The 20,797-nt window shown below is 45.0% G+C and overlaps 2 protein-coding genes across 3 annotated transcripts in view; one reads left to right on the top strand and one right to left on the bottom strand.

Moving 5' to 3' along the window:
* The window catches only part of FITM2 (fat storage inducing transmembrane protein 2), a 42,865-nt gene extending 34,680 nt beyond the window's left edge, over window positions 1–8,185 (bottom strand). For both annotated transcript variants that reach the window (XM_030208933.1, XM_030208934.1), the window contains exon 1: window positions 7,996–8,185. Coding sequence is in view for 1 of the 2 variants with exons in the window: in XM_030208934.1 (XP_030064794.1) it covers window positions 7,996–8,023 (28 nt within the window). In the remaining variant the exon portion in view is untranslated. The remainder of the gene's footprint in view (window positions 1–7,995) is intronic.
* Window positions 8,186–8,312: 127 nt separating this feature from the next.
* The window catches only part of MTMR1 (myotubularin related protein 1), a 142,683-nt gene continuing 130,198 nt past the window's right edge, over window positions 8,313–20,797 (top strand). Inside the window, exons 1-2 of the mRNA XM_030208930.1 lie at window positions 8,313–8,574; window positions 20,436–20,541. Coding sequence (XP_030064790.1) covers window positions 8,435–8,574; window positions 20,436–20,541 — 246 coding nt within the window. The 5' untranslated portion in view covers window positions 8,313–8,434. The remainder of the gene's footprint in view (window positions 8,575–20,435; window positions 20,542–20,797) is intronic.

The following is a 20,797-nucleotide window of genomic DNA, read 5'->3' as shown; positions in this document are numbered from 1 at the left end:
CCAGACTCTGACAGGTGTAGAAGCTATTCAAGCAGGGTATGTGTAGGGCAAGCAAGGGTATCTAGGGACTTGCTTTCACACCAAATGGCAAACTTCATTTGAAAGAATAGCACCTCTTAGTGCAGTCTTTCCTGGAAGCCAGTAAGACCCGGGAGACACCCTCTGAAAGACCCAATGAAGCGAATTCTAGGCTCTCAACATCCAAGCTGTGAAAGCCAGAGACAGGAATTTGAGATGTAGAAGAGACCCCCTTTTCTGCGTGATGAGGGTCAGAAAACACTCCAATCTCCACAGTTCTTTGGAGGATAACTCCAGATGTAGGCGGCACCATATCTGCAGAGGCAAGGACTGTGCAATCAGAATCATGGTTCCGCGGTCTTGCTTGAGTTTCAACAAAGTTTTCCCCACTAGAGGCATGGGAGGATATGCATACAGAAGACCTGTCCCCCAATTGAGGAGGAAGGCATCTGACAGAATTGAAGGACCTTGTGGTTGATCTGAGTGGCAAAGAGATCCACTGAGGGGGTGCTCCAATGCCTATATTGAGAGACCACTCATGTGGTTGCATTATCCTGCTCAGTCTGTCTGCCAGGGTGTTGTTTTTGCCCGCCAGATAAGTGACTTGAAGGAACAGGTCATGCTGATGAGCCCAATGCTACATCTGGACAGCCTCTTAACATAGAGGGCGTGATCATGGTGTAATACTTGGCAACCTGATTGGTTATCTCATCAAATTGTGCTTATCCAAACAGACAATCTTTGAAAGCCTTTAGAGCATTCCAGATTGCCCGGAGCTTCAGGAGATTGATATGAAGGTTTGCTTCCTAAGTGGACCAAACACCTTAGGTGTGAAGCCCATCTACATGAGCCTCCCAGCCCAGGAGAGATGAATCAGTCATCAGCACCCTGTGTGACAGAGGAATTTGGAATGGAAGTCCCAGAGTCAAATTGGATAGAATGGTCCATCACTGAAGAGAGCATACAAGCTCTAGGGACACTTGGATGACATCTTTCAGGCTGCCCATGGCTTGACACCACTGAGATGCGAGGGTCCATTGAGCTGCTCTTATGTGAAGATGTGTCATGGGTGTAACATATACTGTGGAAGCCATGTGGCCCAACAACTGCAAAGCTGTGGCCTGCTGAGAGGCTTGAACCCTGGAAGCGAGTGCAACAAGATTGCCCGGAGCGATCTTGAGTGTCCACTCATCTCGGGAAGGTAGACTCGAACCTTCTGTGTATTCAGCAGGGCTCCTATGAACTCCAATCGCTGGATAGGGTGAAGATGGGACTTGGGCTAGTTTAAAACAAACTCTAATAGCTCAAGCACCCAAATAGTCCTCCGCATGGACTCCTGAGCACTGTCTGGAGAGGTGCTCTTTACCAGCCAATTGTTGGGACTCCTAGTCTGCATAGTGACGCTTCAACTACCACTAGGCATTTGGTGAAGATCCTGGGAGCTGACACAATGCCAAAAGGCAACACGCAGTACTGAAAGTGATGTGTTCACAGCCAAAATCGAAGATACTTCCGGTGGGTTGGAAGTATCAAGATGTCAGTATATATATCCTTTAAGCCCAGAGAACATAGCCAATTGTTTTCCTGAATCATTGGGTGAAGGGTGCCCAGGGAAACCATCCTGAACTTTTCTCGGACTAGGAATTTGTTCAGGGCCCTTAGGTCTAGGATGGGACGCACCCCCCCTGTTTTCTTTTGCACAAGAAAGTACCTGGAATAGAATCCCCACCATTCCTCCCCTAGTGGAACGGGCTCGACCGTGTGCACATTCAGAAGGCTGAGACTTCCCCTTGTGACAAGGCTACATCCCCGATGTATAGAGTGAAGCAGCAAAACCATGAACTACATATCCCAGAATGCATTTCCAGTCCTAGCAGTGAGATCCCAGGGGATAGGCAAGCTGGCCATATACCGTCTCTGACCACAAGAGAGAGGGTGAATGAAGGAGCCAGTTCCCGGGACTAGCAATCAGTATATCATGGTGCCCACCTGTAATAAGGAGGGGTGGGCTGAGAAGCAGGAGGAGGATTGGATGGATGAGGGAATTAATTAGCCTGAGCAGGGGAAGGAGGCAGAATGAAATGGGAGCTTGAGAGCTGAGGAAGGCAGCCCCTGAAGGTTTGGAAACCTACATGATTTTGGAATTTATTTGGGGTTAAACCCTGCTTAAGTGGAGAAGCCTGTTTTTCTTTTGTGAAACCTGATTATTTTGAAAACCTCTGAAGTTGGAAGGCTTGTTTATGAAGGAGGGCTGCCTGGTGGGAAGAGGGGTTCAGTTCAGGAGGAGAGGAGCAGTGCAGGCTGAAATACCTTGGGTTTAAGGAAGTCCCAAAAGTATTGCAACTCCTGGAAATAAAGGCTGCTTGGTGATTAACTGTCTTGAGGGGAAATCCTGCTTGTGGGACAAGTACTATTTGTTTGTTACTGGCTGGGATAAAAAGCAGGGATTTCCAAAGGGCTCTTGCATTCCCCTCAGGGAAGGGGGCAAAGTCTTTGTGTAATTGGCTGATGTACTAAGCAAGGCAGAACAGCCCTGCCTGAGAAGCAAGTCTCTACTCTGGAGTGAAGTTTTGTTTATGAATCTGCAAAATAAAGGAATGTTTTTGAAGTATTTCCTTGTGGCAGTTTTGTGAAGTCCTGGCTATTCGCGGGAGGCGGCTTCCTCCCCCCATACTGGAGCAGCGGGCCCGTTTACACCCTGCAAGTACCTGCCTGTGCTGAGAGCTGAACGAATGAGTTCTTGGTGGGCAATTTGGATGTTTCAGATACCAACTGAGGGTGTATCCAAGATTAACTATTTGAAGAATCCACCAGTAGGAGGTGATAAGGGGCCACTTTTCTTGAAAAAATTTCAGCCTTCTCCTGACCGGCAAGTCATCTGGGACAGACACTTTTACTGCAGCTATGCTCTGCGGGAGCCAGTCAAAAGCTCGTCCCTTGTTTTGCCTGGGGTGCAGTAGGGGCCTTAAGCACATGCTGTTGACGTGAACGAGAGCGCTGAGGTTGAGCAGGCTGGCGAGCCAAGGGGTTGTACCTATGCCTCTGATAGTAATAGGGACTCCTCCTTGGCTTGCCAAAAGTCCTCCTAGCTGAGGTAGATGCAGAAGGTGCCTGGCTAAAAAGAGAAGAGATGGTATCTGTATGTTGTCCGATTTGGTCTGTGACCTCCTCAACCTTCTCTCTAAAAAGGTTATTCCCTCAGCATGGGGCATCCACCAATCTCTGCTGAACAGAATGTTCCAAGTCAGAAACATGCAGCCATGAGAGTCTGTGCATTGCTATACTCTGGGCAGAGATCCTGGATGTTACGTCAAAAGTGTCATAAGTGCCCCTGGCCAAGTACTTTCGACATGCCATCTGCTGCTTGAACAACTGGTGAAGTGACTTGGCCTGCTCCGGAGGGATCATCTCAGCCAGGTCCGACAACTTGCGCACCAAGTTTTCCAAGTAGATGCTCGTGAAGATCTCGTAGGATTGTATTCTGGAGATAAGCATTGAGGCCTGGAACATCTTTCTCCCAAAAGAATCCAGGGTTCTAGTTTCTGTACCTGGAGGTGCCAAGGCATAGTTCCTGGAACTCCTGGCTCTTGAGAGCAGATTCCACCACCATGGAATTGTGAGGCAACTAAGGCTTATCAAATTCAGGTGTGTTGTGTATCCAGTACATGGAATCAATCTTCTTGGGCAGGACAGGGACTGACAGAGGGGACTCCCAATTCCTAACAAGGACTGCCTAGAGTACCTCGTGGAGAGGGACAATCACAGTCACTCTAGAAGGAAACGTATAGTCCATGAGCTCAAGCATCTTGGCCCTGGGCACGTCCTTCACTTTTAAAGGAAATGGAATGGCATCAGCCATTTCTTTTACAAAAGATGGAAATGAAAGGCTCTCCGGGGGAAGACTTTCTCTTTTCAGGTGGAAGGGAGGGTTCAGAGAGTATCCCATAGGACTCGCCTAAGTACCACCTGGGATCTTCCTCTGACTCCCATGAGCACTCCTCATCTGTATCAGACAAAACCTCTCTATGGGAGGGTCAAGACTGAGCCTGCCTTGAAGCAGAGGAGCCATGTCCTTGAGAATGGTGTCAAGGAGTCGGTTCCTGTGTCGACTCCAATGAAGCTTCCTCCACTGACGTCAAGGGGGTCCTGGCTTGGGTGGCAGTTGACACCAAGGCCACACGTGGTACCGGTGTCTGAGGCTGCACTGCAGGCTGAGGGCCATGTGAGGCCGTAATTGGAGAAAGAGTAAGCGCAAGCACCCCTGGTGCTGATGTACACCGTTGCATAAGGCCATCAAGCAGCTCAGGAAGCAAGCCTGGGTGTGCTCTTCGAGGGCCAACATCGGGAAAAGCTTGGGCTCCGGATGAGAGACAGGTTGCAAGACTGTCAGGGTTGATATTGGAACCAGATGCCGGTAGAACAGCGCATTGGTACCTCCTGTATGGAAGGAGAGCAGTCTTCTCGGGTACCGAAGCCCTCGACGTACTGGTGCTCCTGGCATCATGTGTTGAGGGGGATCGTTGACTATGCTTCTTGGCCTTCACCCAAAGCTTGTCATAGAGGCTCCTCGCTGCTGACGAGGATGATGTTGAATCCTCACATCGCCTCAGGGTTGGGTCCAACAATGCACAGTCCCGGTGGCTCTGCACAGCAGTAGGCCTCAAGACACATGGTGACTCACTCGGTGCACTACTGCTCCTAGTGTTTCCAGGTCTAGTAGCAGCCATGCTTATCGATGCTCCCAACGCCAGTGCGATGCTCAACATCGATGCCGATGTTGAGGAACTGGACTTGGCCCCAAAAAGTTTCTTGTGTTGAGCCTTTCTAGAAAGTTGGGTCCTTTTTTTCATACGAAGACAAAGGGTGCAGTTTGCAGGGCTATGGCTGGGCCCTAAATTCTGGAGACACCAAAAATGGGTGTCTGTTCCAGAGACTGTCCGACTGCACCGGGTACAGTGCTTGAAGCCACTGGGAACTTTAGTGGACATGGACGGGAAAATTGTATTGGCTAAATTAAAAGAAGCGATGGTGCCGGAAAAACGGGATGACAGACCTGAGAAAAAATAGGGAGAGAACCCGGCCAAGGCTCAAAGCGGCCTTGTGACAATGAAAAAATTAAGGAAACTTAAAAATTTGGCAAAAAAACTAAGAAATAAAGGAAAAGGTAAACAAAATTCTGCTAATGGAAGGACTACCAAAAAAGGCGAAGGAAAACACCCCGGAGGAACAAAAGAAGCTCTTGGACCAAGCAAGTGTGAAGATGATGAAAAGTGGATTGTGTTTCGCCCAGAAGGGCTGCGTCAGGGGCTACGGTACACACCGTAAAATGGAATGCTTGTACAACAGTGAATGTTGTTCACATCAATCTTGAAAAACATTAAAATCTTGAAAAAACAAGCACGAAAATGACAACCGTTGTCCACCGGCGTGCATGAACCGCTTCGCCTACAATGTTGTACAAGCATTCCATTATACGGTTTATACCATAGCCCCTGACGCAGTCCTTCTGGGCGAAACACGGCCTGTGTCGGGCAACATTCTGGTATATGGTACTACTAATAAAGTTTTAATATCTTTCACTGATTTGCCGTTTTGTTTTCCACGTTGGAGTTTGCGGATCGCTTGCCTTGTTTTTTGGGATGGTGAAAAAAAGTACACCCTCTCCTCACTGCAGTAAAAAAGCAACTGAGGTGACTGCATTCACATGGCGGGTGGGAAGGCACACGCATATGCGGTGGAGTGTTATCTCGTGCTCCACAAAGCTCTTCTTATGCTAGTCATAAAACCTGGACCAGACAACGCGGCCTGTGTTACCCACTTGTGAGAATAGATAGGCCTTGTCCTTAGAGAATAACTTTTTACTAACTCAGGGGCGTAGCTACGGGTGGGCCTGGGTGGGCCCAGGCCCACCCAATCTCAGCTCAGGCCCACTCACCCAGTTAGGCACCGAAGTGCTCAATAGCCTTTCTGCCGCGGCTCAGTTTCAGCCACCTCCCACCTGCTTTTAGGCAGCCGGCAGCTCTCCCGGGCCTCCTCCTCTCAGGCTCCTTCTACCTGCCTGTCTAAATGTTTCTGGTTTGTTTTTTTTAGTTCGGTGCGTCGCGAGTCGGGTCCTAATGTGGAAGTCTCACCATGATTAAGCGCTGCAGCATGACTACACCGCTACTGCTACTTTATGGCTAAGTACTAGCTCCCGTCCAGTTTGGTAAGCTGCTCCTGACTCCTGAACAGTTTGCCAAACCTTGCTTGCTCCCCGTAGTGCGTGAGACGGTGCCGCGGCCGCAGTGCCGCATGGGAAAGGCTTCCAGCTTCCGGAAGTGTCACTGGCGTGGCTCCTCTGCACTGTGCCTGGTAACGGGTGCCTTCGCTGGATGCGATCAGCCTCATTGATTCCCCCCAGCAGCACCTTTCTGTGGCCCCACACGACAGGCACCGGAGCCAGCTCAGTGCTCTGCACCACCTGCCACCATGTGCAAGCAGCTGTCTAGGTAAAATAAATATATTTTTTATTTTATTTTTAATGTGTATAGGTTGTAATCAAAACGCTAGCTGGTGGGGGGCTTCTGGGTGGGGGTGAGCTCATCACTGCCTAAGGCAAAAAAGGTATATTTAATCATTAAAATATGCCTTTTTTGCCCTAGGCAGTGAAGAGCCCACCCCCATCCAGAAACCCACCATCACAAACGATAAATTTTAATATTGCCCAGGTTAAAAATTAAAAAAGGTTATCTGTTTCTCATATTGTTGGTTTTTTGGGTGGGGATAGTTTCTGCAGTGCCCTGGTTAATTTTTTTTTTTTAAGTGTAGGTGGTTTTTTTTGGGGGGTGGAGGTTGGCTCTGCTGCTCAGGACATTAAAAAAATTCTTATATTTAATTAGGATGGATAGGGGGTTGGACAGGGCTAATGCCTAGCTATGGGATGGATGGTGGGGAAGGGAAGGGCTGATACAGAGCTACAGGGATAGATGGGGGGGGGGGGGGGTGGAGGGTAAGGTAAAAAAAAAAAAGGAAGGCATTATTTTGTAGTACCCCAAGGAAACACTACTCATACCTATATACATAGTGCCCACCCAAAATGCCAGGTCTGGCTACGCCACTGTATCTATCTTGGCTGTCCAACTATAGTAGTCCCAGCCCCTACTACTAATCCCAAGGATTGCAGGCTCAGTCCTCAATGCGTCTGACAATTGGGTGTAGGAAGATCTAAATCACAAAATAACAGAAGGGAAAGAAACCCTTGAGAGAGAGCAAGAAAATCTACTGAGGAGGAAAGGGGTGGAAACTGAAGTAGGGGGACGGCTGCACGTGCTCAGAAAGCCTTTGTTTTTCTAAGCTTTAAAAGAGCTATTCTGTCCATGGCGCACTCGGATGACATTCCCAATGTGTGGCTGACTCATCGTACTAACATAACATGCTTGTGCTTTGAGAACAGTACCAGCAAGGGAGCGGAGGTGGTGTGGCTTCTCTTGATCTAAAATCTATTCCCTCTCCCCCTACCTTTTTAAACAAACACATAGGGACATACGCTGTGATTTCTCCCTAGGGTCCTCTTCTATTCTGCCCCCATCCCATTCACAATGCGAGCTCGCTCCTACCCTCCTGTTGGCTTCCATTTATATTCTATGCCATACATTCCGACGTGACACCCAACAAGCTGTCATGAAAGACCACAACATAGACAAAGTGGCGGAGGGAAGGGGGGGGGGGGGGGGGGAGACAAAGTGGCGGAGGGAAGGGGGGGGGGGGAGACAAAGTGACGTCAGGTAGGGGCGGGATACCGGCTATATGCTTCCCACCCCATTTAAAAGGACTCCTCCAGCACGCAGTGTGGCAGTGCCCTTGCCACGACATCTCGAGAATCATCGCTGGCGCCTTAAAGACGTTCGCTCTACTGTTTAAACAGGGCAGAGAGAATAATATATGTAAAAGTATAGAACTAATAACAGAATGAGAAAAAACAAAATTAATGATACTTACCCACTTGCGTCCTGACTTTTATTTCCATTTCCAAAAACTACAGTTTAACTAAGCTCCGTCCGAAGAAAAGAGTAGGCTCTTTTATTACCTCAGGAAAACCAGTCTTGTTCACGGTATCCTACAAAAATACAGTTAAACTGTACACCAGGAACACACTTGACCTTTCAGGCTTGCTACCTCCTAGCAGGGTTCACTTTTAAATTGTCAAGTTAGCAGACTAAAATGGCCTCACTGGCGGCCCGGCGCTGCCCTGCTCCGCCCATTTGCCGCGCTGTACCGTGGGTAGCAGGATGCTATGTGAGAGTGAGAGCGAAGGTTGTCAAGAGTCTGAATGGTTGTGACAGGAAGGGAAAGTGCTTCCCTAAAATCCCGCCTTCCTCCTTACCCCGTCAGCGATAAGAAGCAGAGAGGAGGCAGACCAGCTTCCTAGCGGAAAACCATGGACAAATTGCCAGCATTAGATCTCGGCGCGCCAGTCGGCGGCGGAGGCAGGAAACCACCCAGACCGGCGGTGCCGCCAGGCGCTCTGGCAGCGGCGTCTGCGGGCTCGCGCCAGCCTAGCGTGGAGACTCTAGACAGGTAGCGCGTTCCGTGCCGTGGATGTCCTCGCGCCCTGGGCTGCTGGTGGGCTTTGGCTGTTGAAAGGTTGCGCGCGCGGGACGGGGGTTGATGAAGTGGGGGATGTAACGGCTGCCGTCGCTTTACGGTTCCTCTGCTTTATTTTAGACTGGCTCTCGGACTTGTAGTAGTAGTCTGCTCTTTTGGGCATGGGTAGGTGTGGCATGAGGATAAGGAGTGATCAGAGGTATTTGGGGCAAGAGTGATTGATTTTTTTTTTTTTTTTTGTATGCATGTTCAGGGACCGGCTGAGCAAGTTATTAGAATTAAACAAGAAGCCGGCATAAGCAGCGAAATGGGATGGCCCGCCTGTGAGGCTGAGCAGTGTTTTATCCAGCATAGCATTACCAACTAGATAACGTGGTGGTGAGGCTGGAGATTGATTTGGTTGGTCCCTCCAACGAAAAGCAGTCAGGTATCTCGCAGGTCAAATGACAGCATTTGTGTTCCCGTTTTGTAGCTGATGTAGTAAAAACCTCCTATTACGAAATTCAGTTTTAGCGCTGGGCGCTAACGCACTGGTAAAAAAAAAAAATTATATCTCAATGAAACATTTTTGCACATGGTTTACATAAAATGTGCGCAAACATGGACGTGCACACTGGATGCATAATGAAGGGGGTCTATGCTAGCAGTATATCTTGTGCTCCCCCCCCACCAAAAAAAAACTGTGTTGACACATGCATATGCTGGAATGCTGTTCTGTATATAAATATTGTTGCTATTTGATAAAACTGTGTGAATATTACAACTTGCATGTGCATACATATGTGCATATGCTATAATCAGAGGCATAAGAACACCTTTTTGGTTGGAGGGGCAAACAAACCAATCCCCAGCTCCAGTCTCAAGCTCTCTAGTTGGTGAGGCTGTGATGAATAAAATGTTGGTTGGTCCATGGCTAAAGTGACCTAGCCATTCTACTGCCTATGGCTAGAATGCTGCTCAGTACATAAATGTGCAAATCCAGTGCTTCATTGTTCATAGCTTGCAACATCTCTTCCCTCAGTTGTTCCTCCCTGTTAGTTTTATTTTCATCCAAGCCCTTCAACAAATTCAGAAAACAGTGGAGGTCCTTCATGCTCTCAGAAAGAAACAGATAAAGCACCCTTTAATGCTAAACAGGAAAAAAAAAACAGCTAACTTTAATTCCTCCTCAGACCCTGCATCAGAAAACTCTGTGTTTGGCCTTCAGTTCTTCTGCATACTTTGCATCATGTTATTTAAATAAGCTGTGTACTGACGGCAGCCTGATCACAATTTTCTCATGCACAATGTGTGGTTGTAATATTGCAGAAAACTGTACAGAAGCTGTGCAAACACTCCCACACTTTATTATGTTGCCGTTTGATGTCTATGGAAAAATGCTTAGTACAGCTGATAAGGTGGCCAAGTGATAACCTGTCATAGCCAGTTTTAGATTCATTAACTAAGGCCCAGATGCATCAACCATACGTTAAAAAATTACAAACGTTAAAGTCCGAACCGAATTTAAAAAAACGAGCAATGCTAAAAAAAAAAACAATTTGCACAAGTTCGGTGCGGATTTAAAAAGTACAATGTATCAATGCTGTTCGGTAATCGGCCCTTAAATCATGCGCAGAGCAGCCAAGCGTTATGCTGGCTGCTCTGCGCATGCCAGAACCGTCAGAACAACAACAAAACCCCCACAAACACGTGGCTCCCCGCTGCATCCCTGAAAAATAAACATACATTAAAAAAGGATCGGGAGGGGGCAAAGGCGGTCTTCAGAAGTGTCCTGTATGGATGGCCTTGCCCCCCCCCCCCCCAGATCGCCGCTGTTCCACGCTTTTTTTTTTTTCTTTCTCACTTTTCATGTTTAAACATGCCAGCTTTGATTTTTCTGGTACAGGGGGCAGCGGGGAGATGACAGCTCAGGCCTTTATGACTGGTCTGACCACACACATTAAATATGTTGTGGAAAATGATTCGGTGTAATCGTCGGTATTGTTAGTGCATCCCGAATCGCCCACATTACAATGGTAGTTACTCCGTTTTCGTTAGCTGCTTGCTTCGTTGGAAAAAGGCCTTTATTGCATGCAACGGTTGGGAATTTCGTTCGTTACAGGGTTGTTAGAGGGTCGTTAAGGTTTAGTGCATCTAGCCCTAAGTCATTACAAGAAGACTGGCCACATTGTAGAATTAGGATGTGCCTTAACTGGGGAGGGGCAGAGTTGGTGTTGTAGTTGGTGATTCAGTCATTAGGCATGTAGTTAGCTGGGTGGCTGGTGGATGTGAGGATCACTTGCAAGCTCATTTTCAAAGCACTTAGCCTCCCAAAGTTCCATAGAAACCTATGGAACTTAGCCTCCCAAAGTGCTTTGAAAATATGCCTCTTGGTCACTTGCCTGCCTGGTGCAAGGTGGCGGACTTCACGTGTCACTTAGATAGAATTTTAGGTAGTGCTGGGAGGAGCTAGTTGTCTTAGTAAATGTGGGTGCAAATGACAGGAAAATGTGGGAGAGAGGTTCTGGAAGCCAAATTTAGGCTCTTAATTAGAAAGCTGAAATCCAGATCTGCAGGGTAGCATTTTCAGAAATGTTCCCTGTTCCATGCGCAGGACCCAAGAGGCAGGCAGAACTCTAAAGTTTCAATGCGTGGTTGAGACGATGGTGCAGTGATGAGGGATTTAGATTAATTAGGAACTGTGCAACATTCTGGGAAAGGGGAGCCTATTCTGAAAGGATGGACTCTACCTTAACCAGGATGGAACCAGGCTGATGGCACTAACATTTAAAAAGGAGAGGAACAGCTTTTTAACTAAAATGGGGAGGGGGAGGGGAAGCCAACAATCACCCGGGAGCATATGGTTCGGTGTTGACATCCTTGAAGGACACTATTGAAACAGGACATTCAGGGAATCCCAATAGAGGTCTCAAGAATTTTTTTTTATTTGTGACATTTGTACCCCACATTTTCACACCTATTTGCAGGCTCAATGTGGCTTACATAATGCTGTAAAGGCGTTCGCCAGTCGGTTGATAACAAATACAAGGTTGTATTGTGGTCGAATACCGTGAAGGTCAAGGGAATGAAGATTGTATATTGTCCAGTACAATCATTGGTTGTGCTGTGTTGCTGGGTGTGGGGATTTACGTTGGATCGGTGGGGTAAGCCTTTTTGAAGAGCCAGGAGTGTTTAAGGGAAGAACAGAATAAAGGATTTAAGACCACATCCACAAGAGGACAGTACAAATAAAAAAGTAGCACATATGAATTTATCTTCTTGGACACACTGGATGGACCGCGCAGGTCTTTTTATGCCGTCATCTACTATGTTACTATATGTTTAAGAGCTAATGCAGTGTCAACTTCTAAGCAGCTTGTTGATGCAAGGAAAAAACACAATTTGAAGTGTCTGTATATAAATGCTAGAAACCTAAAAAATAAGATGGGAGAGTTAGAGTATATACAGTGGTGGAAATAAGTATTTGATCCCTTGCTGAATTTGTAAGTTTGCCCACTGACAAAGACATGAGCAGCCCATAATTGAAGGGTAGGTTATTGGTAACAGTGAGAGATAGCACATCACAAATTAAATCCGGAAAATCACATTGTGGAAAGTATATGAATTTATTTGCATTCTGCAGAGGGAAATAAGTATTTGATCCCCCACCAACCAGTAAGAGATCTGGCCCCTACAGACCAGGTAGATGCTCCAAATCAACTCGTTACCTGCATGACAGACAGCTGTCGGCAATGGTCACCTGTATGAAAGACACCTGTCCACAGACTCAGTGAATCAGTCAGACTCTAACCTCTACAAAATGGCCAAGAGCAAGGAGCTGTCTAAGGATGTCAGGGACAAGATCATACACCTGCACAAGGCTGGAATGGGCTACAAAACCATCAGTAAGACGCTGGGCGAGAAGGAGACAACTGTTGGTGCCATGGTAAGAAAATGGAAGAAGTACAAAATGACTGTCAATCGACAAAGATCTGGGGCTCCACACAAAATCTCACCTCGTGGGGTATCCTTGATCATGAGGAAGGTTAGAAATCAGCCTACAACTACAAGGGGGGAACTTGTCAATGATCTCAAGGCAGCTGGGACCACTGTCACCACGAAAACCATTGGTAACACATTACGACATAACGGATTGCAATCCTGCAGTGCCCGCAAGGTCCCCCTGCTCCGGAAGGCACATGTGACGGCCCGTCTGAAGTTTGCCAGTGAACACCTGGATGATGCCGAGAGTGATTGGGAGAAGGTGCTGTGGTCAGATGAGACAAAAATTGAGCTCTTTGGCATGAACTCAACTCGCCGTGTTTGGAGGAAGAGAAATGCTGCCTATGACCCAAAGAACACCGTCCCCACTGTCAAGCATGGAGGTGGAAATGTTATGTTTTGGGGGTGTTTCTCTGCTAAGGGCACAGGACTACTTCACCGCATCAATGGGAGAATGGATGGGGCCATGTACCGTACAATTCTGAGTGACAACCTCCTTCCCTCCGCCAGGGCCTTAAAAATGGGTCGTGGCTGGGTCTTCCAGCACGACAATGACCCAAACATACAGCCAAGGCAACAAAGGAGTGGCTCAGGAAGAAGCACATTAGGGTCATGGAGTGGCCTAGCCAGTCACCAGACCTTAATCCCATTGAAAACTTATGGAGGGAGCTGAAGCTGCGAGTTGCCAAGCGACAGCCCAGAACTCTTAATGATTTAGAGATGATCTGCAAAGAGGAGTGGACCAAAATTCCTCCTGACATGTGTGCAAACCTCATCATCAACTACAGAAGACGTCTGACCGCTGTGCTTGCCAACAAGGGTTTTGCCACCAAGTATTAGGTCTTGTTTGCCAGAGGGATTAAATACTTATTTCCCTCTGCAGAATGCAAATAAATTCATATACTTTCCACAATGTGATTTTCCGGATTTAATTTGTGATGTGCTATCTCTCACTGTTACCAATAACCTACCCTTCAATTATGGGCTGCTCATGTCTTTGTCAGTGGGCAAACTTACAAAATCAGCAAGGGATCAAATACTTATTTCCACCACTGTAGCACTAAATGGAGAGTAGATATAATGGGCATCTCAGAGACCTGGTGAGTGTAATAAAATGAGGACAATGATTAAAAAGAAGCTAAAAGGATCTGCCGCAAAGGTTAGGACTTTAAATTGGACATGGGCGTTAAAAATACCGTCTTGGAAGCCCAGACCAGATGTATTTCATGTATTAACAAAGATGGAAAGAAGAACAAACGACAGCCTGCATGGCTAAAAGATGAAGTGAAACAGGCTATTAGAGCCAAAAGAATGTCTTTTAAAGAATGGAAAAAGGATCTGAATGAAGAAACTAAGAAGCAACATAAGCACTGGCAAGTTAGATGCTTTGCATCGATAAAGAAGGCTAAAAGAGAATATGAAGAGAAACTTGCCACAGAGGCAAAAACTCACGCTAACCATTTTTACTGTTACAGCAGAAGCAGAAAGCCTGTGAGGGAATCCATGGCACCATTAGGTCATCGAGGAGCAAAAGGGACACTTGAGGATAAGGCCATAGCAGAGAGACTGAATTAATTCTTTGCTTCAGTCTTTATGGAAGAAGATGTAAGAGGTCTACCTGTACCAGAAATGGTTTTCAAGGCTGACGACAAGGCGGAACTAAGACGGGTAGGCAATTCCAGTCCTCGAGAGCCCCACGCAGGTCAGGTTTTCAGGACATCCAAAATGAATATGTATGAGATAGATTTGCATACCAAGGAGGCAGTACATGCAAATCTATCTCCTGCATATTCATTGTGGATGTCCTGAAAACCTGACCCGCCTGAGGCTCTCGAGGAGTGGAATTGCCTACCCCTGAACCAAGAGATCTTGGTGAACCTGGAAGACGTACTGAGCTAAATCAACAAGTTAGTGATAAATAATCTGGGCCGGATGGTATACACCCCAGGGTACTGAAAGAACTCAAACATGGAAATTGCTGATCTACCGTAGTTAAAATCAGTAGTACCTGAAGATTGGAGGGTGGTCAATATAATGCCAACTTTTAAAAAGGGTTCCAGGGGTGATCTGGGAAATTACAGACTAGTAAGCCTGACTTCAATGCTGGGCAGAATAAAATTATGGCATACATAGAAAAACATAGTTTAATGGGAGAGAGTCAGCATTGGATTCAGCCAAAGGACGTCTTGCCTCACCAATTTGCTTAGTTTCTTTGAAGGTGTGAATAAGTGTGGCTAAAAGTGAGCCGGTTGATGTAGTGTATCTGATTTTCAGAACGCTTTTGACAAAGTTCCTCCTGAGAGATTCCTGAGAAAATTAAAAAGTCATGGGATAGGAGACAATGTTCTGTTGTAGATTAGGAATTGGTTATTGGACAGAAAACAGGGTAGGGTTAAATGGTCATTTCTTTCAATGGAGGAGGGAGGCTAGTGGAGTGCCACAGGGATCTGAACTGGGACCAGTGCTATTTAACATACTTATAAATGATTTGGAAATCAGAACAGTGAGTGAGGTGAGTACATTTTTAGATGAAGCAAATCTATTCAAAGTTGTTAAAACATGTGGATTATAAAAAGGTTGCAGGAAGACCTAAGAAAATTGGAAGGCAGGGTATCCAAATGCATATGAAATTTTAATGTGGACAAATGTAGAGTGATGCACATTGGGAAGAATAATCCAATTCATAGTTAGCTGATGTTAGGGTCCACTCTAGGAGTCAGCACCTCAAAAAAACATCTAGGTATCGTAGACAGTACGCTGAAATCTTCTGCCCAGTGTGTGTTGGCAGTCAAAAAAAGCAAACAGGATGCTAGGATTTGTTGGAAAAGGGATGGTAAGCAAGACCAAGAATATTATAATGCCTCTGTATCACTCCATGGTGTGATCTCACCTTGAATATTGTGTTCAATTCTGGTGCTGTATCTCAAAGAAGATATAGAAGAATTAGAAAAGCAACCAAAATGATAAAGGGGATGGAATTCCTCTCATATGAGGAAAGGCTAAGGAGGTTGGGGCTCTTCAGCTTGGAAAAGACAGATGAAGGGGGATATGATTTGAAGTCCAAAGTGGTGTAGAACGGGTAAAAGTGAATACATTTTTTTTTTCTACTCTTTTCAAAAACTAAAAAGACTAGGGGACACTTAGTGAAGTTACATGGAAATACTTTTAAAACAAATAGGAAGAAATATGTTTTTACGAATAGTTAAACTCTGGAACTTGTTGCCACATGATATGGTAAAGTGGTTAGTGTATCTGGATTTAAAAAAAGGTTTGGAGAAGTTCCTGAAGGAAAAATCCATAGTCTGCTATTGAGATAGACATGGGGGAAGCCACTGTGTGCCCTAGGTTCGGTAGCATGGAATGTTGCTGCTGTTTGGGTTTCTGCCAGGTACTTGTAATCTGGATTGGCCACTGTCGAAAGCAGGATACTGGGCTAGATGGACCATTTTTCTGACCCAGTATTGCTGTTCTTATGTCCTAAAAATGAGGGACAATTTTGGCCGAGAATTTTGTTTGTAAATTGTGCCTCATTGAGGGGGGGGGGGTCACGTGATGCCGAGTTAGAGAGCAGGTGTCGGTGAGAACATTTCCTAGGCCTCGAGAGTACCATCTATCTCCCTCACTGGTATTTACCCACCTGAAATATCTTTACTGTTTTGGGAAGCTGTCTGGACCTTCATGGTGTGTTTCTGACACATCTGTCAGCGGAGATGTCTTCTAAAATCCCATAAAAGGTTCGGGATCAAACATGGACAGGCGATACCAAGATGGCGGATGAAGAGAATGCTGGACCTGCCTCTGTCAGCTCCGTGTGGGTCACCAAAATAGCAACGGAGGTGAAAGCAGCTTTGCTCTTTCCTATTGATTCTCAGCTTCGGGAGATTTCCACAAAGCTTGGTTCTGTGGATGGATGGATAGAACAATTACATTTGGACTTTAATCAGTATCAACAGCATTTATCGGATGTCGAGGACAGACTTCAGTAACATGATGCTCAGCAACTTCTCTTACAATCTAAATTGGACAAACTGGAGGAGAAGGTAGATGACTTGGAAAACTGCCCTCGGCTGATTGCAATCCCTCAATCCGTTAAAGATTCAGAGTTGAGATTCCTTGGGAACTGGCTGTTGCAGGAACTGAAGCTGGGCCCTTAAGGTTTGAGCGGATGCATCGGCTGGGCACGGTTAAACCACCTGACAATCATCCCTGTATGGCCATCCTGAAAGTTTTGAGCTATGTTCATGAACAAAAGATTCTCCGAGCTATCGAGCTCCCTAACTTATGCTAATAACAAAGTACTGTGTTTTCAGGACTTTTTCGTCTCTGTGGCAGCCTGCCACAATGAATTTGTTCCAGCCTGTTCTCTTCTACATCGGAAAAAAGTACCTTCTACATTGCTGTATTCCGCTAAGCTTTGGGTTCAACATGTGGGCATGACAGACCTTTTCTCTCAGACTGCTGAAGCTCTTCAGTTTGCTGAAAAACTGCCAGAACCAACTGGACAATGCTGGTGCTGGTTGTAAGCTTCCTCTTTGGTCGTTCTTTCTGTGATTGTGGAAATCTGGGATACTTAGCACTGTAGTCTTTCTGAGGCCTTTTTTGGAGGGAGGCCTCCTTGCCCTTCTGTAGTGGAGATTCTTCTTTTCTTTTTCTGGGATTCTATTTATATATGATTCCCAACAAAGACATGGTTTGCATACTACTTGGATTTTGCTTACATTGGCGGCTTTGAGATTTTTTACCTTTTTCCCCCTCCTTCTCTTAGCCTCCCTTATTTTCCCATATGACTCTGAACTATATTGTTTATTTGTGCTTTATTCATTGGGTGGGACTCAAAAAAATTTATGATCTATTTGGGAGATGGGGGCACAGGTGATTTTGTTTCTCACATCCTCATGGTAGAGTAGTTAGTACTTCTTCTTGGGGGGGGGAGGAGGTTGGGTTTGGGTGGGATGGGAAGGGAAGGCAGTTTATTTAGTTTTTCTTTTGTTGTTTTTGTACTGTTATTTTGTTTCATTTGTTTCTTTCTTGATTTCTTTTTGTCCTTCATGCTGTTAATGGGCTATGGGGGTCTGGTAGATGTGACTTGGTTCTTTTTTCATATGCTTGGGAGTGTGGAGAGGCCGCTGGCTGGGATGGTCCTCATGCTCTCTAAGTTCCTGTGTTTATTCTTGAATCTTTACAGGGTGCAGATGGTTGATTCCTGAGTCCTCTTAAATTATCTTCCTGAAGTGTAGGAGGGGCGACCTCTCCTATTAAACATCATAAGATTTTGCAATGCTTGAATAGGAATCAGGTGGACATTATTATGTTGCAGGAGATGCATCTCTCCTCATCAGATACTAATACCAAAAATCCTTCGGTCTCTGGTGTATAAATGTAACAAATATCCAAACCAGGACAAAAAGTTACCAAAATTCGAAAAATAATCAAACACAAATTCACAGCAAGGGCTACCAAAAGAGTATTAGTGTATAGGGCGTCTTTTAGGGGGAGGCTATTGGATATTCTCTTGTCACGACTCAAAAGATGAAGCACTCACGAATTACAAGATAAGTGCATGTGTATTTATTGACTATATTATCAGCAGCATTGGCTATTGGTTATACTTATAAATAGAAGGTGAATTAAGGATTAGTATCACCTGAACCAGCACAAAAATATATAAAAAGAATCACCCGATGAACGAAGTGCTGAACCACCAGGCAGTGATATTATCACTTGCAGTAATGAGTGGAAATTCTGAGGGTATTCTCAAAAAAATTTGTATATACACTAATACTCTTTTTGTAGCCCTTGCTGTGAATTTGTGTTTGATTATTTTTCGAATTTTGGTAACTTTTTGTCCTGGTTTGGATATTTGTTCGCTCCTCATCAGAACATCAGAAATTCCGTAAATCGTGGGTGGGCTCTCTTGTAGAGTCTCCTGCCATTCGGAGGAGGGCTGGAGTCATTAATTCTGTTTTGCACATTTTTGGATGTCCAGATACACTCGGTGACTCAGAATCTGGAGGGCCGCTTTGTCTGATATTATGCAATGTGTACGCACCAAGTTTTTTTGCTAGATTGCTCAGTGTCTTACTCCCGTATGTGAATGATATTATTTTATGTGGCGATTTCAATATTGTATATGACCCAGCCCTGAATAGGTCCTATCTGAAGGGTGATTTGCGGGTTCATTTATCCAGGGGCTTACCTCTGCTCTGCAAAACATTGGCTCTTGTGGATTCATGGTGTTTGTTTCACACGGGGGAGTGGGATTATACCCACTTTTCCCGTACACAAGGATTGATTATATTTTGGTTACTTACTTCTTATTTAAACATTTAGTTAACTGGGAAATCGGTCCATTTGCCATTCCAGATCGTTCCTTAATTTGGATCTTCTTAGATCTATCGCCTGTGGACCGTTCTCCATCTTCTTGGAAATTTCATATTGACCTATATTGGGACCCATCTTTTCATTCCTTTTTGCTAGATAAGTGGTCTGATTATAAGTGCCATAACGCGGAACATGCCAGTTAACCCCTCCTTTTTTGTAGCACAGGAATTTAAACAGTAGAACATGGCTTGAAAGGAGGAATTCCCTAAGTCCTTCTCCCCATTCTCTGCTCTCCCAAACCACACATTACTCCTTGCGGCTGCCCCTACCCATCACCACTGCCAAAACCTTTCCCCAAAACTACCCAGTTCAGTTGACCTACCACCCTGCAAACTGCTTCAATCCCAAAAGCTACCCCATGTAAGTACTGCCCACAACTGTCTTCACCCCCATAAACTACCATCCTGCAAATTGCCTTTGCTCACAAAGACTGCTTCTTACAATTGCTCTTCCCCCTCCCCGCGCACACATGCGGAGGGGTTGGAAGGAATTCCATGAACCATGTTCTGCATGCTTTCCCCACTTGTTAGTTGAACTTTACTCATTATTAAGTAAGGTGTTCAACTCAAAAGTAAGGCATGTTAATGTGAATTAGGCGTACTAGAACTAGTGCACTCTTCATGTAAACCCTGTTTAAATAGTCCCCAGTGCAGGGAGGTGCATTAAAACTTTGAAGGCTTATGTTATGGATTGTTTGTTTGTTTATTTGTTTTTTAAAGCCTGAAGGTTTTACTCCTTGGCCAGAAGTGAAGTTAACTGCAAGTCTCTGGCTTGAGGTAGGAGGGTGGACTGTCATGCTTCCAGTTCTTTAATTCAGTGTGACAAAAGTTTAGTTCCTTTAACCATTGAAGCTAAAATAACTAGTAAAGTTAGCGACACCACCTTATCTCCTAACATAAACAAGTGTGCTAACTTAGCTCACCTTTTTACTTAGTTTCTGTACAGTTTTTTATTATCATGTTCTTTTTAATTTGATACATCTGTATACTTTTGCATACTGCACTGCGAGTTAACTCTTGAGTTAAAAAGATGTTTGTTTTGTTTTTTACTCATTTTGACTTTTATGTTTTATTACCGGTATATTGGCATCTGTATTACTGTAAGAGTCTTTAATCAAAATTACCTAGGTATCAGTTTGAGATTTGTATTGTAGTGGTCTTCTCAGTTTAATGATAATCATATAGTGGTCCAAGCTTAAATTTAGTTTAAGTGAGCTATAGGTCTCACCAGTTTTATTATAGCCATTTTTTAATACATTTTTATTATGAAGGATTATCCTTTTGCTCTAAATCATTTTACTTTTTCAAACACACAGCTATAGCCACATGAGAAAAATATCAATAAGGCCTTGACCCATAATGGCTGTATAATTTTATATTTCATAGTACTGTAACCCTTTGAGAGGCTGTAGAATTGTGTTCATTGACTGTATTCTTGTTGAACAATTTGAGATAGTTATTGAGCTCTTACAGTCCTACAGGATCACACGTTGAATGGTGTAAGCAGCTAATAGCTGCTACGATTTCCAGTCAGATTTCAGGACCTGTGCCAACAGAGAATCTATCCCGAGATTACCGGGTAAGTGACATTTAATAACTGAGCAATATTACGTTCCCTGTTCAACATACATAAATATGCTACATTCAGCTGTACTGCATTTAACTGTGTTCTGTTTGCCTTTTGTGTTGCTCTTTTCTCTTTAAACATTTTAGAGTAATTTATCTATTATTTGATATTTACCAATTTATGCTGCAGGTAAACATAAATATGTGAGTATAGATGAACAAAACACCTAGGGGGGGTAGTTACTAAGGTGTGTTATGGCCATAGTGTA

This window comes from Microcaecilia unicolor, chromosome 7 (assembly GCF_901765095.1).
Source record: "Microcaecilia unicolor chromosome 7, aMicUni1.1, whole genome shotgun sequence".
Classification (NCBI taxonomy): Eukaryota; Metazoa; Chordata; class Amphibia; order Gymnophiona; family Siphonopidae; genus Microcaecilia; species Microcaecilia unicolor.
This window is presented reverse-complemented; position numbering and strand designations above follow the sequence as displayed.